Source organism: Acanthopagrus latus, chromosome 23 (assembly GCF_904848185.1).
Source record: "Acanthopagrus latus isolate v.2019 chromosome 23, fAcaLat1.1, whole genome shotgun sequence".
Classification (NCBI taxonomy): Eukaryota; Metazoa; Chordata; class Actinopteri; order Spariformes; family Sparidae; genus Acanthopagrus; species Acanthopagrus latus.
This window is the reverse complement of record NC_051061.1, coordinates 15658179-15675500: the sequence shown is the minus strand read 5'-3', so window position 1 is coordinate 15675500 and position 17322 is coordinate 15658179. Positions and strand designations below refer to the sequence as shown.

The 17322-nt window shown below is 39.8% G+C and overlaps 4 protein-coding genes across 9 annotated transcripts; 3 read left to right on the top strand and 1 right to left on the bottom strand.

Annotated features, from left to right (window-relative positions):
* The first annotated feature begins 1043 nt into the window (after window positions 1–1043).
* Window positions 1044–4353, top strand: rusf1 (RUS family member 1). 3 transcript variants are annotated; one of them, XM_037087960.1, is made up of 15 exons: window positions 1044–1263; window positions 1373–1527; window positions 1618–1695; window positions 1777–1891; window positions 1973–2018; window positions 2112–2144; window positions 2249–2354; window positions 2791–2892; window positions 3048–3118; window positions 3241–3425; window positions 3544–3601; window positions 3693–3757; window positions 3834–3935; window positions 4028–4093; window positions 4187–4272. In XM_037087960.1, exons 2-15 carry the CDS (start codon window positions 1378–1380, stop codon window positions 4270–4272), a joined length of 1263 nt encoding a protein of 420 aa, XP_036943855.1. In that variant the 5' UTR covers window positions 1044–1263; window positions 1373–1377. The 3 variants fall into 3 exon arrangements, with proteins under 3 accessions (XP_036943855.1, XP_036943856.1, XP_036943857.1); XM_037087961.1 differs by lacking the exon at window positions 1044–1263 and having other exon boundaries at window positions 1378–1527; window positions 4187–4353; XM_037087962.1 differs by lacking the exons at window positions 1044–1263; window positions 4028–4093 and having other exon boundaries at window positions 1378–1527; window positions 4187–4353.
* A 426-nt stretch (window positions 4354–4779) lies between these two features.
* zgc:153292 (uncharacterized protein LOC100003014 homolog) lies at window positions 4780–11631 on the top strand. The gene is made up of 12 exons (XM_037087963.1): window positions 4780–5021; window positions 5698–5899; window positions 6041–6073; window positions 6309–6424; window positions 9120–9228; window positions 9430–9462; window positions 9550–9582; window positions 9682–9915; window positions 10187–10290; window positions 10613–10778; window positions 10873–10935; window positions 11052–11631. The coding sequence occupies exons 1-11, from the start codon at window positions 4957–4959 to the stop codon at window positions 10915–10917; spliced, it is 1140 nt and encodes a 379-aa protein (XP_036943858.1). The 5' UTR covers window positions 4780–4956; the 3' UTR covers window positions 10918–10935; window positions 11052–11631.
* LOC119013435 (transcription factor Adf-1-like) lies at window positions 6608–8552 on the bottom strand. Its single transcript, XM_037087964.1, has 3 exons — window positions 8229–8552; window positions 7796–7980; window positions 6608–7404 (listed from the first exon to the last, which is right to left on the bottom strand). The coding sequence occupies exons 1-3, from the start codon at window positions 8377–8379 to the stop codon at window positions 6874–6876; spliced, it is 867 nt and encodes a 288-aa protein (XP_036943859.1). The 5' UTR covers window positions 8380–8552; the 3' UTR covers window positions 6608–6873.
* A 1360-nt stretch (window positions 11632–12991) lies between the features above and the next one.
* elob (elongin B) lies at window positions 12992–17248 on the top strand. 4 transcript variants are annotated; one of them, XM_037087791.1, is made up of 4 exons: window positions 12992–13158; window positions 14491–14625; window positions 15565–15673; window positions 15925–17248. In XM_037087791.1, the coding sequence occupies exons 1-4, from the start codon at window positions 13156–13158 to the stop codon at window positions 16035–16037; spliced, it is 360 nt and encodes a 119-aa protein (XP_036943686.1). In that variant the 5' UTR covers window positions 12992–13155; the 3' UTR covers window positions 16038–17248. The 4 variants fall into 4 exon arrangements, with proteins under 4 accessions (XP_036943686.1, XP_036943685.1, XP_036943689.1 ...); XM_037087790.1 differs by lacking the exon at window positions 12992–13158 and adding an exon at window positions 13159–13255; XM_037087794.1 differs by lacking the exon at window positions 12992–13158 and adding an exon at window positions 13838–13981.
* The last annotated feature ends 74 nt before the right edge of the window (window positions 17249–17322 follow it).

Below are 17322 nucleotides of genomic sequence, written 5' to 3'. Positions count from 1 at the left end.
CTTTGTTTTGCATCAGCAAATTGCTGGCGGTGCTTCAAAGTAATAATAAAGTTTGGTCATTTTCACAGGGTAATGACAGGTACAGGGACTGACGAAGGCAAGACTGGAGAGATTTTACACCTAAATGCATTGGCTTAAACAACAGGAGGCTCCAAGAGGTTCACAAATTCAGTCAAGGCAGATCCTTGATTCTTGATGGGGAATTTAAATAATTTCCCAGCCTGGGATCAATAAAGTAATTCTATTCTATGCCAGCAGTCTGATCAGCACGATATCATAAATCATTCCTATCCTTCCCACATCCACATTCAGGAACAGCTTCTTCCTTATGGACCAGAGTTGCAGTTCTCTATTCCTTTCCTGTCAGATCCCACTATCCTGTTCAATCAGCACAGTTGGATTCACATTGGATATCACAACAGTCTTATATGCAAAAAGATTGAGCGCAATAAGTTTGTAATATGCAGCAAATCTTTACTGTGTAAGCTGGCTGGTGAAGCCTAAAAGAGACAGTGTTTGTTGTATTTTGTTGGTATTGTTTTTTTTTTAGCAATACTACTGGCATGGGAACATCAGTTAGTCAGTCGTTCAGTCCACTACTTTACACCAGACTACTGGATGGATTTCCATTTGATTTTGTAAAACAACATTTCTCAGGGGATGAGTGTTTATGACTGCGATGAGTTTTATTTCAGGGATCAAATCCGACATTTGTGGTGCCCAGGAGATAAGTTGAAATCCATTTGGTGATCCCACAAAATTAAATAAAAACACAACCATCAGTCCATCATTTAAGCTTATCCACTGTTTTTTTTTTGTGACCAAATAATTACATACACCCCCATGAGCCTCAGCTGTACTTTCTGTGCTATTTTGCAAATGCATGCAGTATGTATGTTAATTTAGATCTTTATTCATATTATCCATATTCGATTTGACACTTTAATGCTGCTGTTGTATCTCTGTTTGAAGTGCCATACATATATCACAATATTGTTTCTAGAAATATATATAGACCTAGCTGTAGCCATAAATGACTATAGTTTCTTGTACAGTAAACCTTGTTATGGCAGTACTATTAGAATGCTCCTCCCGTCTCTCCGTTTATTGGTCGTTGGTTGCCATGTTAATCAAAGCTCCGCCTTAAACTCCGAACCGACCAATCAGAAACCGCCAAACTTTGAGGGCGGAAAAAAACACGGAAGTACTGAAAAGAAAAACACCACAGGACGAATCGACACGTCGGCAGCGTTCAGTTTTATGGTATAATGTGCCAAAAATCTACTTTGATTAAAAATATTGCAGTGGTCTTGAGACATTATTGATCAGTTTGTTTGTTTAATGTGAATCTCTGTGTTTTCGCTCCTTTCAGCCTAAATGGAGGGAGACAGAGGTGTGGTTCTGGCCACAGAGAGATATGGCAGTGCAGGATCCTGGAAGTATTTTGGAAAGGGTGGCGTGATGGAGAGGAGAAGAGATGGGGGCCAAAGTGAATCAAGAGGAAAATCTATCGTGGGAGTGTTTAAAGTAAGGATCTAAAACGTTTCCACGCGGCTGCATAGACTGTTCAAACACAAACTCTCCCCTCCAGACTCACATTTTAACATTTTATTTCAGAGTGTCTTTCTGCCTCAAGGATATCCAGAGAGTGTCAGCAGCGATTACCTGCAGTACCAGTTTTGGGATACTATGCAGGTACAGTAAATCATGCACCATTTTTTTTTTTTAATCATCACCATCAGATTGAGACTTTCATCCTCTCTCTCTCTCTCTCAGGCTTTCTCCAGCTCTCTGTCAGGGACTCTTGCCACTCAGGCCTCTCTCAAAGGTGTCGGTGTTGGAAACCAAGAGGCAACAGTAGCTGCAGCCACGATCACCTGGTTACTAAGAGGTGATGCCTTAAAATATGCCATACATTTACATGACTTTTGCATGGTGGGTGCAACTTGCAAACTCGTGTTTTTCCCTGTAGATGGAACAGGCATGATGGGAAGAATCCTCTTCGCTTGGCGGAAAGGGTGGGCTCCTGTCTATGTGACACATTCGATGCTTACATTTATTTGTGCTCCTCCTTCTTCATGGTTGTTGTTGTTTTTGTGTTCTCCTTCTAGGAGTAAACTGGACTCTGAGGCCAAAAAATGGAGGTATACATGGTGTACAAGCAGTACTTTTTTCTTTTAAAAAGTCACTCGTCATGATCATGAGCCAATATAATGTATTTAAGTCCGTACTTTCAATTTATTCCCAGACTTTTTGCTGATGTTCTCAACGACTTTGCCATGTTCATGGAAATCTTGGCTCCTTACTTCCCTGCTTTCTTCACCCTGATTGTTTGTACTGCAGGAATATTCAAGGTAAACAAAAACACGATGAACAAGTTAAGTCGAAATGTGACAAAAATCGAAAACTCTGGTAAGTAACTGAACCGTGAATTTACCATCTACCAACAAATGTGTTGTCATCTGCCAGTCTCAACAAACCCAGAAGCTTAAATTAGAGGCTTGAAGTAGTGATTCCTAACATCAAGGTCAGGACTTTTGACAGGTTGAGAATAAACAGTGTTGGAGCAGAAAAAATTAATCACTCTGGTGACCAGCCACTGACATTTGCAACCTATGATGAGGGTCTATAAGAGTGCCTCATTCTAATGGCTCACAAGCCAAAAAGGTCAGAAACCACTGGGCTAAATCGCCTGATAATCAGACTGCATGGATATTTCCTCTCACCTCATTTATTCATCCACTGTTGAATGGGCTGTTTCTTACTACTGTGTGTCTTTGTCTACTCCAGTCCATTGTTGGAGTGGCCGGCGGTGCGACCAGAGCTGCTCTGACTGTTCATCAGGCTCGCAGGGATAACATGGCTGACATCTCAGCCAAAGATGGCAGTCAGGTGCTTTTATTGATCTTGAGTGACCTGTGACTTGTATTTCGCGCTGCAGATTTCTGAGTTTAAATTGCGAATAATTCTTAATAGATACGTGCAATATGTGCTGAAAAGAGGGACTTTTAATCTAGTCTCATCTGCATGTCTGTTATCTACCACAGGAGACTTTAGTGAATCTAGCTGGACTGCTGGTCAGTTTGGTGCTCATCCCCCTCGTCACTGATAATCCAATGTAAGTATTTTAATATAGAAAGTATTCAAATTGCAATAACAATCTTACGCAGGGACTTTGAAGAGTCTGCTGTGTCTGTTACATCACCTAACTCCCTTACCCTGTCTCTGTCTGCCCCTCAGACTGACTCTGAGCCTCTTCTTCCTCTTCACCACACTTCACCTCTTTGCCAACTACAAGGCCGTGCGTTCAGTTGTCATGGAAACCTTCAACGAGGCACGACTTTCGATTGTACTGCAGCAGTACCTGACAGACAGTCGGATCCTGAGCCCAGTAGAGGCCAATCAAAGGGAACCAGTTTTCTTCGGTGAGAATTGTGGATTTGCTGACCGTTTCTTGTATTCGATACTAGCAGCGCTTAAGTTGCAATTGTAACATGTTAATTTTGTGCATTCGAAATGATGGATTTGACTCATTTTCTCCAGAGTTTAGGAAACAAGTGCCAATCAAACTTGGAGTGAGGCTGCAGGAGGTTGTACAAAGGTAATTTATTTGACCGTTTTGCTTATATGATAAAGAATTACACACCATAAAAGTCAAACGTAGTTGATAATGTAGTTTCTTTGTTTTGTAGCCCAGACGAACTCAGTTTGGCTCTGAAGAACAACAACATGCCTTTCCTATTAGGATTACGCAATGGTATGTCATCTGTCATGTGTTTACAAACTATATAACATACTTGAATGTTTTACATGAACACAGATGTCTTCCTCAGGATGCGTATGTGTTTGTTTGGGACCAGAAGCATCAGTTCATGATGAAATCAGAGCGTTGTGCCAAGCTGTGTGGCTCAGCAGCATGTCAAGAGAACGGCAAAGTAAGCCTATACCTCCCTTCATTTCATTACTTAATGTTAATACAGGTGCTTTCTCTTTTTTACACAATGCACACCATTATTTTCTTTTATAGGTCACTGGGATATGGTGCATGAGAGTCACAAGTTGATGGACAAAATTTTCAGTCCATTCCTCAAAGGTTATCGCACACAATTACTGTTTTAAACTACAAATCATCAGCTTTATCTTTTGTAGTTTTTACCAATAACCATTGTACATGTATGATTTCCAGGTGTGGAAGCTGCAGGATGGGACCTGAAACGAACTCTACTGGACTGGGATGAGTGGAGGGTCGAGTGGAAAACAAAAAGCAACTGAGCTGTCGGACACATGGAGCCATTTTGCACTAGTCATATCACACTTTCAGATGTCAAATAAACATTGATATTTTTAAGTACACTTTGATTAATTTTGTGTTCAATTCTCAGTGGGTTTGATACAAGTCGAGGAAAAAAATCTATATTTGTATGGCAATATTTCTCATCAACCAAATTTTGCACATTTTTCCTTGTCATTATTTCTATTTTCTGTAAAAGACAATGAAATCACCTGTGTACAAATGTATAAAAGGTACACACACAAAAAGACAGACGACGCTTCTATCGTCCATCCGAAGGGGGGGGGGCGCTGTAGAGCATTATACATTTAAAACACCACGAAGAAGAAAAAACAACATCCGTTAGTGGCACGTCTGCGTCAAGTTAGTAATATTTTTTTAGGATGATGGCGGAAACATGTTCGAACCATTGAATACAGTGAACAAATGCTGTTTGATATTTACTTTTGAGCAATTTAATTGAAACCATATAAATATTTCTATACGATGCTGAATTGTGTATAGATTATTTAAACGATCTTCAAACTTTCGACTTGTCGTGAGGCTATTATTTTGAAATTTGTGACCGGATGTTGGCCATGTATTTTTGCTAACTAAATGGTCGCTCAAACTACACTAGATATATCACTTTGTTTGGTAGCGAGTTGAATTAATTTGTGGGGGATATGGGGAGATATAAATGTGCCTACAACTGCGAAAACTCCAGCGACCCCGATGGGAAGTTTTTTAAGTGAGTATTGGCTTTTGTCAGTCGAAAACAGGCTTAAAAATCAGCTTATACATTTGTGATAAGTCAAGCTAACATTAGCTAACGTAAACATGAAGCCACTTCTCTGTTTTCTGTGCCTAATATTGAGTTTTTTCAGGTTGTCTCAACGTCTTAAGTAACAGATTTTGAGAAAGGATATAGCTTTAGAAAGTTTAATTCAGCTGAGTCAAAACAATGATTAAATCTGCGGTTAAGTTAACATTACTTTCAAACCCTATTAATCCTCCTAAGTACATTTCCAATGAAATTTACCGATTATTGTTTCAGATTCTCAATTTGCTGCTTTTTCCTGTAACTATCAATCATTTAGTTGTGAAAATAATCGTCAGATTAGTAATAATGAACATATATGTTGATTTCGGTATTATTATTTACCCTCTTTAGAATTAATAATGATAACTGGAGAGAAACAAAGAAAATATTAAATACTGAGAATGCACAACTTTGTTTCACACGTAACAATAACCAAATATAAAAGCATTTCAGAAAATGGCTTTAAAAATATTTTAGCATAAGTACATTGTGAGAATTAAAAGTTATTGACTTTTAAATGGAGTTCAGTGTTGTTTCCTTCACACAGGAAATACTGACACTCAACAACGTTTGTACTGTTCTAATGATATGTGTGCTGCAATAGGTTTCCACTGTACAATCCTCGAAGACTCAAGAAATGGCTTGCAAACATGAAATGGAAAGACTGGACGCCAACCCGCTTCTCAGTGCTGTGCAGCAGTCATTTTGAGGAACAGTACATTGACAGAACAGGCAAATGTGTGAAACTTCGGGACGATGCTGTTCCCACCATATTTTTAACCTCTGCCGACACACAGAAAGGAAAGGTTTGTGTCTGGCTGCTCAGTATAAAATACCACCTGCCTCATAGTGGGACAGATTCAGTTTCAGTACAAGACAGTAAAAGCTTTGAATTCTCTACAAAAAAGATCTATCATGCAATAACTGTCATTGTCCCTCTGATGTAGGTTTCTGTAAACCCCAGAAGTAAAAGGAACAAGGTGAGAGCACTATGTTGTCATTTATCTGTTAAAATTCTGTAATTCATTTGTGGTCATTTTAGCAATCTAGAAGGTCAGTTTATCTGAAATTAAAAAAAAACATTGTTTGCTAAAATGGGTCTTTTCTTTGGATTGGGGTTAAAAATCAAGGACATGAACATAAATTCTGTTATTTGTCAAGCTCTTGTGCAAACTTCTGAACAGTATCTGTTGTTTCCCTGTATTGTGAATCCAGCCACCTGGTGCTAAAGCCTCACAGAAGAGTCCAGCACCGTCTCCAGTGACCACTCCTGCTACATCGAAGCAAAGCGTCCAGAACAAAGAGCCCAGCCAGACAGAAGAGCCTGCTGGGTATGTTATGTTTTGGTGCTGTCTTCACCCACCTGTTTTTATTTGATACTCGCTGTACCACCATTATGTCACGTGGGATTTAAAAAAAAATAATAAAAAGAGCTATTACTACAGTCCAAGGTGAAACAAAATCGATAGTAAGAATAAGTCATTACATATAATATAAATGTCACAGGAAAAAAAAAAGATTTACAGCTTTTATTTAGTGTGCTGTGTACAATAAAATGAGATAGCTGCACAGTATTCGAAGAACTGAGGTTGTATTAACATTTGGATACATTAGTAGACCTTTTTAAATGATAAAAAGATGAATACTGTTGCTTAAAAACAAACAAAAGTTATTCAGCAATTCCAAGAATGCTTCGGGGTTAATGTAGTATAAAAAGCAAGTGACCAGTTTATTTCATCATGATATCAGTGGGGAATCTCAACATTTATTGGACTCAACATCATATTGGATGCTGAGATAAGTGAGCCCCTGATGTTTGTCCTGTATGATTATAAGAAGTAATAATTAGGTATCTGTAGAGACAAGTGTCCACCTCATGCTGGAAATGTGGGAGAATGTGTGGTGGCAATTTCCGCATCTTGCGTTCTAGATTTTTGCAGTATGCCGAGATGTCATCGTTGTTGTCATCCTTAGACGCCAAAGTCTCCAGAGTTTTACTGATGACACGTAATAAGTTCTTTGACTCTTCACTAGGGGACTCCTCCGGCTGTTTCTTGCTGCGCTTAGCTGGAGGCCTGGACTCTCTGGAAGTGCTAGGCCACGGCTCCTCCCTGATGGGTGTGGGTGTGTACTCCGGGTCAGAGATGCTTGACTCCTCAATGGGAGCGCATGGCTTCATATCTGTTTCCGATGTGCAGTCGTCATATGTGGGGCTGCTGCACTGGGTCTCGCTGCCAGGGCTGGAAGGCACCTCAGTTTTGATGTAGCTGATGCCGTCTGAGGTTGAATCATAAAGAATAGTTGAAGTTTCCTGTAAAAGAGGGAGAAAGTTGAGGGATACGATGAGTTTTCTTTCCATGTCCAGCAAGGCCGGCGCTGTAGACGAGTTATGATCACAAGACAAGACATGTTTCGTTTAAAGTTGATGAGTGCTGTGATTTGATATCCCTGTGATGGTGTTGTTCCTAGAAAATCGAATTAATGTGGCTCCAGGACAATAATTGAAGCTGACAATCACATTATTGTCATGTCATAGCTTTATACTGTTGTTACAGTGTAGTAATACATTATAGGAGCACTGGTCGGTTTCCTCATGGAGCTGGCATGTGTGCACTGTGTTTTGTATCCAGTCATACTGAAATTGATATTAAACAAAAGAAAAAGACAGCAGCAGTAAATTCAGTGCTGCTCACTCTACTTACACTGACAGTAAGACAGTTAGAGTTGGCCTCCTTTGTTTTTCTGTGGGGCTCTAAGAAGTGCAGATGGCTCAGGATCCACTGCTGCCTCCCGGTCGTTATCGCTCCACGGCTCCCTGGCTCTGCAAACTTCTTGTAGCGGGTGTACTGAGTCCGTAGAGAGTCCCACCTCTTCTTCAGCTCTTTTTCTGGAGGTCATAATAACCACACGTCAACCGAGCAGCATCTCCAAATCATGTGATAGCAACAGTGTTTACTGGCGACAGTCAGAGTCATGTCAGTGTCAGAGTCGGTGTAAACGCTCCGTGTGTTTGCCTGTTAGCAACAGCTAGCTAGCTCTGTACTGGAAGTGGGAGCAGCTTCCCTTCACTGGCATGAAAAGCAGCACGACAGCCACACAGAGGGTCGGTGGTTGAGTAACGTTAATAAATCTCACCTGGTATCCCGAGTTTATTTTGTATTTCCCCCCACAGCTCGGTTTTCTTCGCTCTGTTGGCATAGTGTTTCTCCCTGATGTCGTACAGAGCTGGCCTCTCTTGAACCATGCTGACCAGCAGCTCTTCGGCTTCTTCAGTCACGATGGACATTTCTTCCTGAAATGCTGCCCTGACACGGCTATCGTTCAAACAGGGGCTTTAAAATAAAATCAAAATATATATGTCCAGACGGGCGTTTTAGCAGTTTTTACAAATAATCGTCCAAAACACACCTGAAAACGTGTATCACATGACGGTTTGTGTACACTGCGCATGCGCGTCCCGGTTTAAACAGGAAGTAGATTGTTTTTTCTTTTTTGAACAAGTTACAAGTGTTACATTGTCCTTAAAAATAAGATTATATTATGAAAATATATGTTTATAAAATAAGAAGAGTTATGTTGAAAAATAATTATTTTGCAGTTAATACATGAATGGGAAGCAAAAAAAAGCAGAAAAGGGAACCAACCACTACATATGATTTCTACTGTACAAGGGTGACTGAAAGACCCTTTCTGAAAAACAAGTGTTTGAATACACTATTTAAAATTAGTTGAGGACATCATGTGGTTGCATATATGCATTTCTATTCATTTTTTGGGGACCAAAGATATTTACAAAACACAAAATAATCATTATAAATTGAAAGACTAAAATATCCCAATATCCTAATTTTGAGTAGCATAAGTGTGTTCAGTGATATATAATTTATTCATGTGTTTTTGTGATTATTTGTGTGTTCACACGCAAGTTCAAACCAAATTTCCTTCATTAAGGGTTTTGCATTATATTCACACTGGTTTTTTTTTGTTTGTTTGTTTGTTTGTTTCCATTTCTGGTTTCATGTTCAGAGACAAAGACCCAACAAATCCTGACAGATGGAGGATTATAGTAGATGAAGGTCTGATGAAGATTGACTCATTCCCACATTTCTTCCATGGAGACTACTGTGTACCACAGGTAAGTTGTATTATATATATTTTCATAAGTGATCTCATTATTTTTGTTTATTTTTGGAATTAATTATAGCAAATCAAACGCATTTTGTTGTCAGAACTGTACTTTCATTATAGTGGTTTATTATCAAATATTATTATTTCATGTTTATATCCAATTTGTTCATTGTCCTGTATTTGTGTTATTTTTTACATGTACTAACAGGATATTCAGTGGGCTCCAGATGATAATGTCAGTGTAAGTAGTCATCATGATTTTAAACAACAATATTGTCTTTTATTATTGAAGTACTTTTAATCAAGTGCTCCTCTGTGATTTTCACAGCGAGAAAGTGAAGATCCTGAAAAAGTAATTGAGGTAAGTTACAGCATGATTTACCTTTTTCTTAATTCCTGACTATCTTGCAACCAACAGTTGTGGGATAATTACTGCAATCGCATTTAATTTCTGTGGCAGGTGAAAGAGCCGTGGGAGTGGCTTGGTCTGGATATCAGAGGGCCGCTGCCCAAAACATTGAATGAACACAAATACATTTTGACTGTGACTGACTACTTCTCCAAGTGGGTTGAAGCTGTGCCCATGCAGTCCTGCCTCCCTTCAGTTGTGGCGAAGCACATCGTGGACATCATCGCCCATTTTGGATACCCCATCAGGATCCTCTCCAGACTCCCTCATGACATTGTCCAAAAAGTGAGCGTACTGTCAATTAAACTGCTCACATTGTTATAAAGAGCTAAAGATGTTACCTTCACTGCCAGTACATTACTAGACGAACAGAGCACAAACAGAAAACCCAAGCAACAAGTTTAAGCTTCTTTTTTTAAAAAAAAAAAAAAGATGCTGAAGAGAGAAACATGAGAAATTCCACTACATTACAGATGCTTTATCTCACTACACAGTGCACATTTTGTTTTATAATAAGGTCATGTCTCCCATGGATGTTTCTGTATCCTCATGGTAGATCAACAAAGAACTGAAAGATCAGCTGAAGGTCACTGTCGCTCTGGTCATCTATCATCAGCAGACAGGCACTGCGGATCTGATCACACAGCAGCTGATTGACAGGTCTTTACTTGTGTTACAGGTTTTGGATTTACTGCTGTTTGCAACATTTTCCCTTTCTTTCCTTTCTATTTACACAAGTTATTATCACTTTACACTGAAGATGGTTCTCAGTCTTCTCCTTCTTTTTGTCCTGATGATTGCCAAATTGAGACTGCCTATCAGATTGAAGGCAAGACAATGACACGTTGTCTTGTATCAATGTCGTATTTGCAAAAGACTCGGAATTTCAGACGATATTAATTCTCATATTACTCTTCTGTTACTGCATTTAGGGATCTCCCTGGTCCCCCTTTTAACTTGTGTCATATCTGCTGCCCAACAGGATGGTAGGTGATCTAATAACGGAGCATGCAGGTGACTGGGATGTCTACCTGCCTGCTAAAGTTTTCAGTCTGTGTTTCAAAGAACATGCAAAGACTAAAGAGAGGCCTTTTTCAATACTCTGCTGTAAGGGACTGGAGCCTGTCCAATCCCCCAGAGGTCTGAATGTAAGTGCAGATTTGGAATATTTGAATTATGATATAATATATTTTTGTATAAACTGTTAAATGACTCTTGTGTTCTTCCTTCTCTGTTCCACAGTATGATTATTCCCAGGTCCGAGAGAGTGCCTTTATAGTTAGATAGAGATTTACTGTTTATTTGGTGAGTTGAAGATATTTTAAGCTTTTGAGAATTTGAAAACAAACTGACGTTTAAGAATATTAGAGATTTTAAGAAGTAATGTATAACTTGTCTCACTTGGCATTATTATGTTTCAGGTCAATTCACATGGAGAGACAGACTTGACTTAGTATAGTATTTTTCACTCATGGGAGCGCTTTGACTTTATCGAGGATCATCATGGAAAAGTCCTGGAAACCTGCTGTACTTCATGGTCACAGTGGGGACGTAGTAACCCTGATAGTTTGACAATGAGGAGGACTTTGCTGACTGGACAGGAACGGCAGATAAAACTGTATATTTCTACAGCATCCTTTACTCTTCCAATGTGTGCAGTTTGATACCAGAGAGGAAGTCACGTTCATAAGAAATTGGTGTTCATTTGTATTCTGTCAAATGTCCAATCAGTTACTAATTCTCCAAAGTGGCATTTCAAGTCTAACTACTAATCAGCTGTAGTCAAAACAGGCCCAAGCATTTGAGTTGAGAAATTTAAGGCTGCTGTTCCTGTTTGTTGTTATCTTATGTCAGTAAAATGTAAAAGATGCCAATAAACATACTTTTATGTCACATACAAAAACATACAAAACTGTATATGTGTTTACATGTCACTATTTACAAATTAATGGTGAAATATAATGCTTTATGTCGGAATCTGCAACATAAAAGTCTTATCTGTTATGCCAGAGTTGCATCTGCATCTTGCAAGTTATGCAAAGACAAGTTGGAGCCTTGTTCACAGATGACATTGTAATAGTAACTGCTCATTTTAAATAGTTGCTACATAAAAAGTTTTAAAAACATATCAAGGGTCACAGTTTCTACATTGTATCACCTAAATGGACAGTTTAGTGAACAATCCTAACAACATTTGAATAACAACTGTGTGTAAGCTTTAAAATATATAAGTATATATATATTTTTTTATCTCTCATAGATTTGTAGCAATCACTGGCCAGCCAACCAAGTCACAATGTCGTAAACATCGCAAAAAAACAACAGAATCCTGATTGTTACAGTCTGTGGCACCTGGTTTATTTGCATGTTTCAGCTGCTGTCGATTCAGCTGTCCCACTTACTGCAGAGGCAGCTGCTATCAGAGGAGAGCAGGAGGAAACAAGTCCTCCCACAAAGAAGAAACAGCCAGTGAAGAGAAACACCTGTTTGTTTCACTGGGCAGGGAAGCGAGACAAAGCTCTTTTCAGTGTGATTAAAAGAGGGTTGGATCAAAAAGAACTCCTCTCCTCCTGGGCCCAGAAGGAGGACTGGAGCTGCAGGAGGAACCAAAATACACTATTTGTTGATTAGTGCTGGCACATGATGCAATGTAGAGTTGTGAGATTTTGCAACCCAGTTAAGTAGGAAAGAGTAAATTGGTTAGGTCAGGATTAAACTTGGATATACTGAAGTAAATTCAGCTCTTTAATTCCAAGGAGAGCACACGAGCAGAAACTATGATGTGGGCGTGGATCATGTTTGTTTGTCCGAAATATGCAAATTAAGGAAAGTTATGAAGGACCGAGCTGGATCGTAAAGAAACAGTTTTGGAAATTCAGAACGAATCATGTTTTTGCTTGTTTTCCTGCTTCCTGATTATTATGATTAAGTATTTGTTCTTTTGAAAAGCGCCATATGTTATTATCTCATTATTGTTGTTTACGAGACACGGGATTGATATCAATGGTGCCAGAGGGTGGCGATAGTGTTCCATCCGGTTGCAGTTCGTTCAGTAAGAGAAGAAGGAAGTTCGGCGATGTGGTGCCAAAAAGTGACCGTCCGTAAATCGTGTTTATAACAGTCTAGTTGTGTGACTTGCAAACACACAATGACACTGTAAACAATAATATTGCCTGTGATGACGTAATTGTCATTCCTTGATTACGATATAAATTGCAAACATTTGTGATTATTTGTTTACAAGAAACGTTACAGACATATCTTTGTTATTATCACGGACATAAAGTTATTTGTATGGGTAGTTATGACTCTTTGATCCAGATAAAATAAACTGTACGGTGCAGCTTTATCAGCTCCCGCGGACGGAAATCAGTTTCTGGCGGAGGATCACTTTTTTGGCGCCTCACCGCCATCTGCCGGTTGACGTCGGCACTGCAGCTGTGGCTGTCTGATGCTGCTGTGATCTCACAGTTGTCGCTGTGCGGTGGAGGCGTTTTTTTCCCTGTGTGCAACCAACCGCAAGAAATGGTGAGTGAGGAAAACAGATACAGCTCTAAATGTTATGCTCTTGACTAACCAAACCTTACTTGAGGCAGCCAAAGACTCCCTCCTTAGGCGTGAAAAGGTACGCGGTCAGTCGGCGAACCAAGCCTGTCACGAAAAGCGATCATACAAAAGCTCTTGTCTTTGTTTAGCTAACCCTAGCTATCAGAGGTTAGCTTCCCTACGCTGGTGAACGTCAACACACTAGCGTATGCTGGTTGGACATTTGATTGTAACGATCAGGTCCATGGCAAGGCTGGCGGAGAAGGATCCAGGGATCGCAGGGATTAACATCGTTTAGGACAAGTGACAGCCCAACCAACAAACTTTGCTTTTGATCAAATGGCCACCTAGCCTTGAAGAAGCTAACTAGCTAGCCGAAGTTGTCAGTAGCTGCAGCAGCAGCACTAACGTTATAAATTCATCAAACAACCTGGGTTAAAGGCGGAGATGGTGTTAACAGTGAATGTAGCTATTTCAACATGAATCTGTGTCCAACTCAACGTGTGTGTAGGAGCTTTGTGGCCCACACTTTCCAAATCCAGACTATTAGGGAAGCTACTCCAGCTAACAGTTGGTTGAGCAATTACTTCACAGCTAGGCTAGCTCGTCATGACGCTAGCTGGCAGCTGCCGCACCGTGTGTCTTTTAAAGCACCCAGGTGAACAGATTGGTGTGACGTTATGGAGCAGAGCTGTGATCTTTCTTTTCAGATATAATCGGACATCCTAACTCACTGTCAGCTTTCACCGCCACAGCTGCGGCCACCCAACTTTACTCTGTGGAGTCAGAGGCTGATCTAGTGCAGGTAGCGTTAGCTAAACAAGAAGCAGCCTCCTAATTAAAGAGCTTTAGCTTCTGCCAGCAGTGGTTGTCGCTGTAAGTGTGTAGCTTTATCCAACACCGATACAAGATCCTTGTACAATGGTGCTTATTGTGTCAGAGGTTATGGTGACTGGGCACATTGTTTGTCTGCGTTATCATGAGACATTCAGACTGCATCAAACACCTTTATCAGGAACTGTGTGTCGGGTTTGGCTCAGTGGTCTGCTGAGGGTGTTTTGACTAGATTTGAATTATCTCCACACTGACATGAGTTTTATTCCTTGGTGTGGAACGTGGGCCTGTGATAGATAACACGATGATATTACAGGCGCAGCATGTCTTCTTGGGGATGTTTTTCTAAATAAGTTGTTTGAAGGGGAAATGGAGATAACTTGGTTAAAGATTACCGTAAGTTTTTCCTGTGTTGATGTTTGTGAGAGTCACTGTTGTCTCATTTGCACTCTTTCCCCCTGTCACTTGATCTCACTACAGGATGTGTTTCTAATGATTCGACGTCACAAGACGACCATCTTCACAGATGCCAAAGAGTCGACCACAGTCTATGAACTGAAGCGCATTGTGGAAGGGATTTTAAAGAGGCCACCTGAAGATCAGAGGCTTTATAAGGTACATTTGAAAAAAAAGGATGTTTTAGACAAATATCATTTTAACAGAGACATTCGCATCAGTTGGTAATAAAAGTGTCAGTCTCTGCCATGGTAGTAGTGTAATGACCAGTTAGTGGTCTCTATAGCTAAAAGGTTCCGGGTTTGTTATTGTTGCTCTTAGCAACTAGAGTAATCTTAGAATTCCTTGAATTTTCATTATTTTTTTTATGTGGCTCAGAGCAATATAATTACATGGAATCAAGCACAAATAGAATATACAACAATTACAAAATATAACCAAAATACAGTAACTACTACTTAAACAATGTAAGGACATTTTCATGATGGCACCTGTTTTTACAAATAACTTTTGGCTGATCTTATTCTAAAAATAATAAAATTAACTCAAACATAAAAGTTTGATTTACAGATTCTATAAGTCATTATACATTCTTATATTCAAACAGAATATGATACTCATTACAGAGGTTGTAGATCCACTGGTTTCTATCCAACCCTTTGTATCTTCCAGTGACCATAGTAATTCTGTTGGTGTTCACTCTGTGTATGCAGTGATACAAGTCAATGAGCAGGACTGCTGTATGCTGAAGATGGATTATAATATTATAACATTTTCAGCATGTGAATTTGTTTGGTTCACTAGATTCATCAAAAATGGACACTTTTCGATTCTTCAGAAACACCCATCCATAGCAGTGTGTTGAAAAGCCAAAGTGCGTCATGTAATTAACCCAACCTTACACTTAACTGACAATAGAAACATACTAAATACAAACTTGCCAGTTAGAAGGAACACATTTAGTCTTCACAGCGGAGAGCATTTTGTGAAATTGATGGATTTTGCCCCCATTGGTGCTTTGTGTAAAACATAAATAAAACTGTATTGAATAAACCGCAGGCTCTAAACCACTTTTATTTGTTGAATTTCCTTCACCAGGATGATGTGATGCTAAATGACAGTCAAACTCTTGGAAATTGTGGCTTCACAAATCAAACAGCCCGACCTCAGGCCCCTGCCACAGTGGGACTAGCTTTCCGTCTGGGTGGTGAGTATTTCCCCCTTTTATCCAACCTCGTCAGAGACCATTTTCAGTTAGTCTTGTAGTCGTGGCACCAGTCACTTGCTTGTTTTTATTTCAGCCAACTCTAACTCAGTGTCAGCTGAACTTTGGTGCTCTGACCTGATTTTACTTTATATTACGTATCTTCTTGCCCTCCCGTCTCACGATTGTCACTTTCTCTCTCTCTCTCTCTCTCTCTCTCTCTCTCTCTCTCTCCCTCTCTGTCGTTCTCCCAGATGATTCATTTGAGCAGCTGAGGGTCGAGTCTTTCTCCACTCCCCCAGAGCTCCCTGACGTCATGAAGCCCCAGGACTCGGGCAGCACAGCCAATGAGCAGGCTGTACAGTGAGGGAGGGAGCAGGGAAATGAGAGGGACGCGCAGGGGGGCTGGAGGGAGGATGCACGAGGGGGTGGAGGAGGGAGGGGTTGAATTTTGGGAAATGATGCCTTGGCGGGCGAGTTTTATCTTGCCGACAACAGATCTTCAGCTGGGCACAAAGAATTACACACACGGATTCTTGTAGTTGTAAATTTGAGGGCGGGTGCTTCAAAGTGGTTCATTTGTCCTGAAATCGGTGAACGCATGCTCGATAAATTGATAATTTCACACAAGACCCTTCAGAGATACCTGACGGACTTGTCACGACACTGTCAGTCATCCATGGGATTGGTAAAGGCTGAACATAAAGAATTGTACCTCGTATTTAATTAATTCTAGTCTTTATTTGGGGGAAAGGTTATTGCTGCCTTCCTTGTGTTTTTTATTTTGCTGGCTTAAACGTGGGAGTTGATACGGTGTGACCTTTTTAGGCTTTTATGTTTGTGTGTTTTCTTTATTAAACTATTATTAAACTATATAGGAGTTAACATGTTTTTGGTCTTTGGCCTGGATATGTGTTGCGACAATAGCTAGGAGTTTGTGCATTTCTAAGTTACTATCTGTATTTCAAAAACATTTGAACAATACGAATCTGAAATAAAATAGATTCAGTTGTTGGCAGGAGATCAGACATTAAGATGAACATTTCTTGGTACTTTACTTATCAGTAGTTGTAGTTTTCATACTGTAGCTGCTCAAGTTACTGAGACTGAATGAATACACTCAGTCTACAACACATGTAACGCTGGCATGGACCCGATGTTGGAAAACAAACGAGCGACGGGCATGGCAGCAATCAAAAGTGAATTGATAATGGTATTGATTTGTTTTTTTGTTTTGGTTCGACGTTACTAACGAAGGTGGGGACTAATCAACTTTCCTCTCCAATGTTTGATCGCAGCACAGGAAGTCTTGGAGATGAGTATTACACCAAACCCATTTTGACATGTGATGAATTATGAACTGTGCCTGTGAGTAGTGACCTGCACATCTGACCCGCCATCATTCCAGAATCACTGCCCATTTAAGTTCATGCTGCAATTTGTGTTGTATTACTCTACACCATTTATGCCCTTTTCCTAAAATTAAAGGTGAATGCGCAATGACCTCCTGTCTACATCATAACATCACTTTAAAGTTGAACAGTGGATCTAATGATCTATAAAACTACACTATAAAAATAAAAAAAAAAATTCCTCCATTAGACACAACAAGAAAGTATATATTCCGACCTGGGGGTGTTGAATGAAATTGT

Coding starts and splice junctions, on each gene's coding strand:
- rusf1 (XM_037087961.1), top strand. CDS start 1,378: ATGGAGGGAGACAGAGGTGTGGTTCTGGCCACAGAGAGATATGGCAGT. Junction 2,145..2,248: donor TCTGAGGCCAAAAAATGGAG/GTATACATGGTG, acceptor ATTTATTCCCAG/ACTTTTTGCTGATGTTCTCA. Junction 3,119..3,240: donor CTCGTCACTGATAATCCAAT/GTAAGTATTTTA, acceptor TCTGCCCCTCAG/ACTGACTCTGAGCCTCTTCT.
- zgc:153292 (XM_037087963.1), top strand. CDS start 4,957: ATGGGGAGATATAAATGTGCCTACAACTGCGAAAACTCCAGCGACCCC. Junction 6,425..9,119: donor CAGACAGAAGAGCCTGCTGG/GTATGTTATGTT, acceptor TTTCATGTTCAG/AGACAAAGACCCAACAAATC. Junction 9,583..9,681: donor ATCCTGAAAAAGTAATTGAG/GTAAGTTACAGC, acceptor TTTCTGTGGCAG/GTGAAAGAGCCGTGGGAGTG.
- LOC119013435 (XM_037087964.1), bottom strand. CDS start 8,379: ATGTCCATCGTGACTGAAGAAGCCGAAGAGCTGCTGGTCAGCATGGTT. Junction 7,981..8,228: donor AAATAAACTCGGGATACCAG/GTGAGATTTATT, acceptor TATGACCTCCAG/AAAAAGAGCTGAAGAAGAGG. Junction 7,405..7,795: donor CTAACTGTCTTACTGTCAGT/GTAAGTAGAGTG, acceptor CCTCTTTTACAG/GAAACTTCAACTATTCTTTA.
- elob (XM_037087790.1), top strand. CDS start 13,193: ATGCTCTTGACTAACCAAACCTTACTTGAGGCAGCCAAAGACTCCCTC. Junction 14,626..15,564: donor AAGATCAGAGGCTTTATAAG/GTACATTTGAAA, acceptor TTCCTTCACCAG/GATGATGTGATGCTAAATGA. Junction 15,674..15,924: donor ACTAGCTTTCCGTCTGGGTG/GTGAGTATTTCC, acceptor TCGTTCTCCCAG/ATGATTCATTTGAGCAGCTG.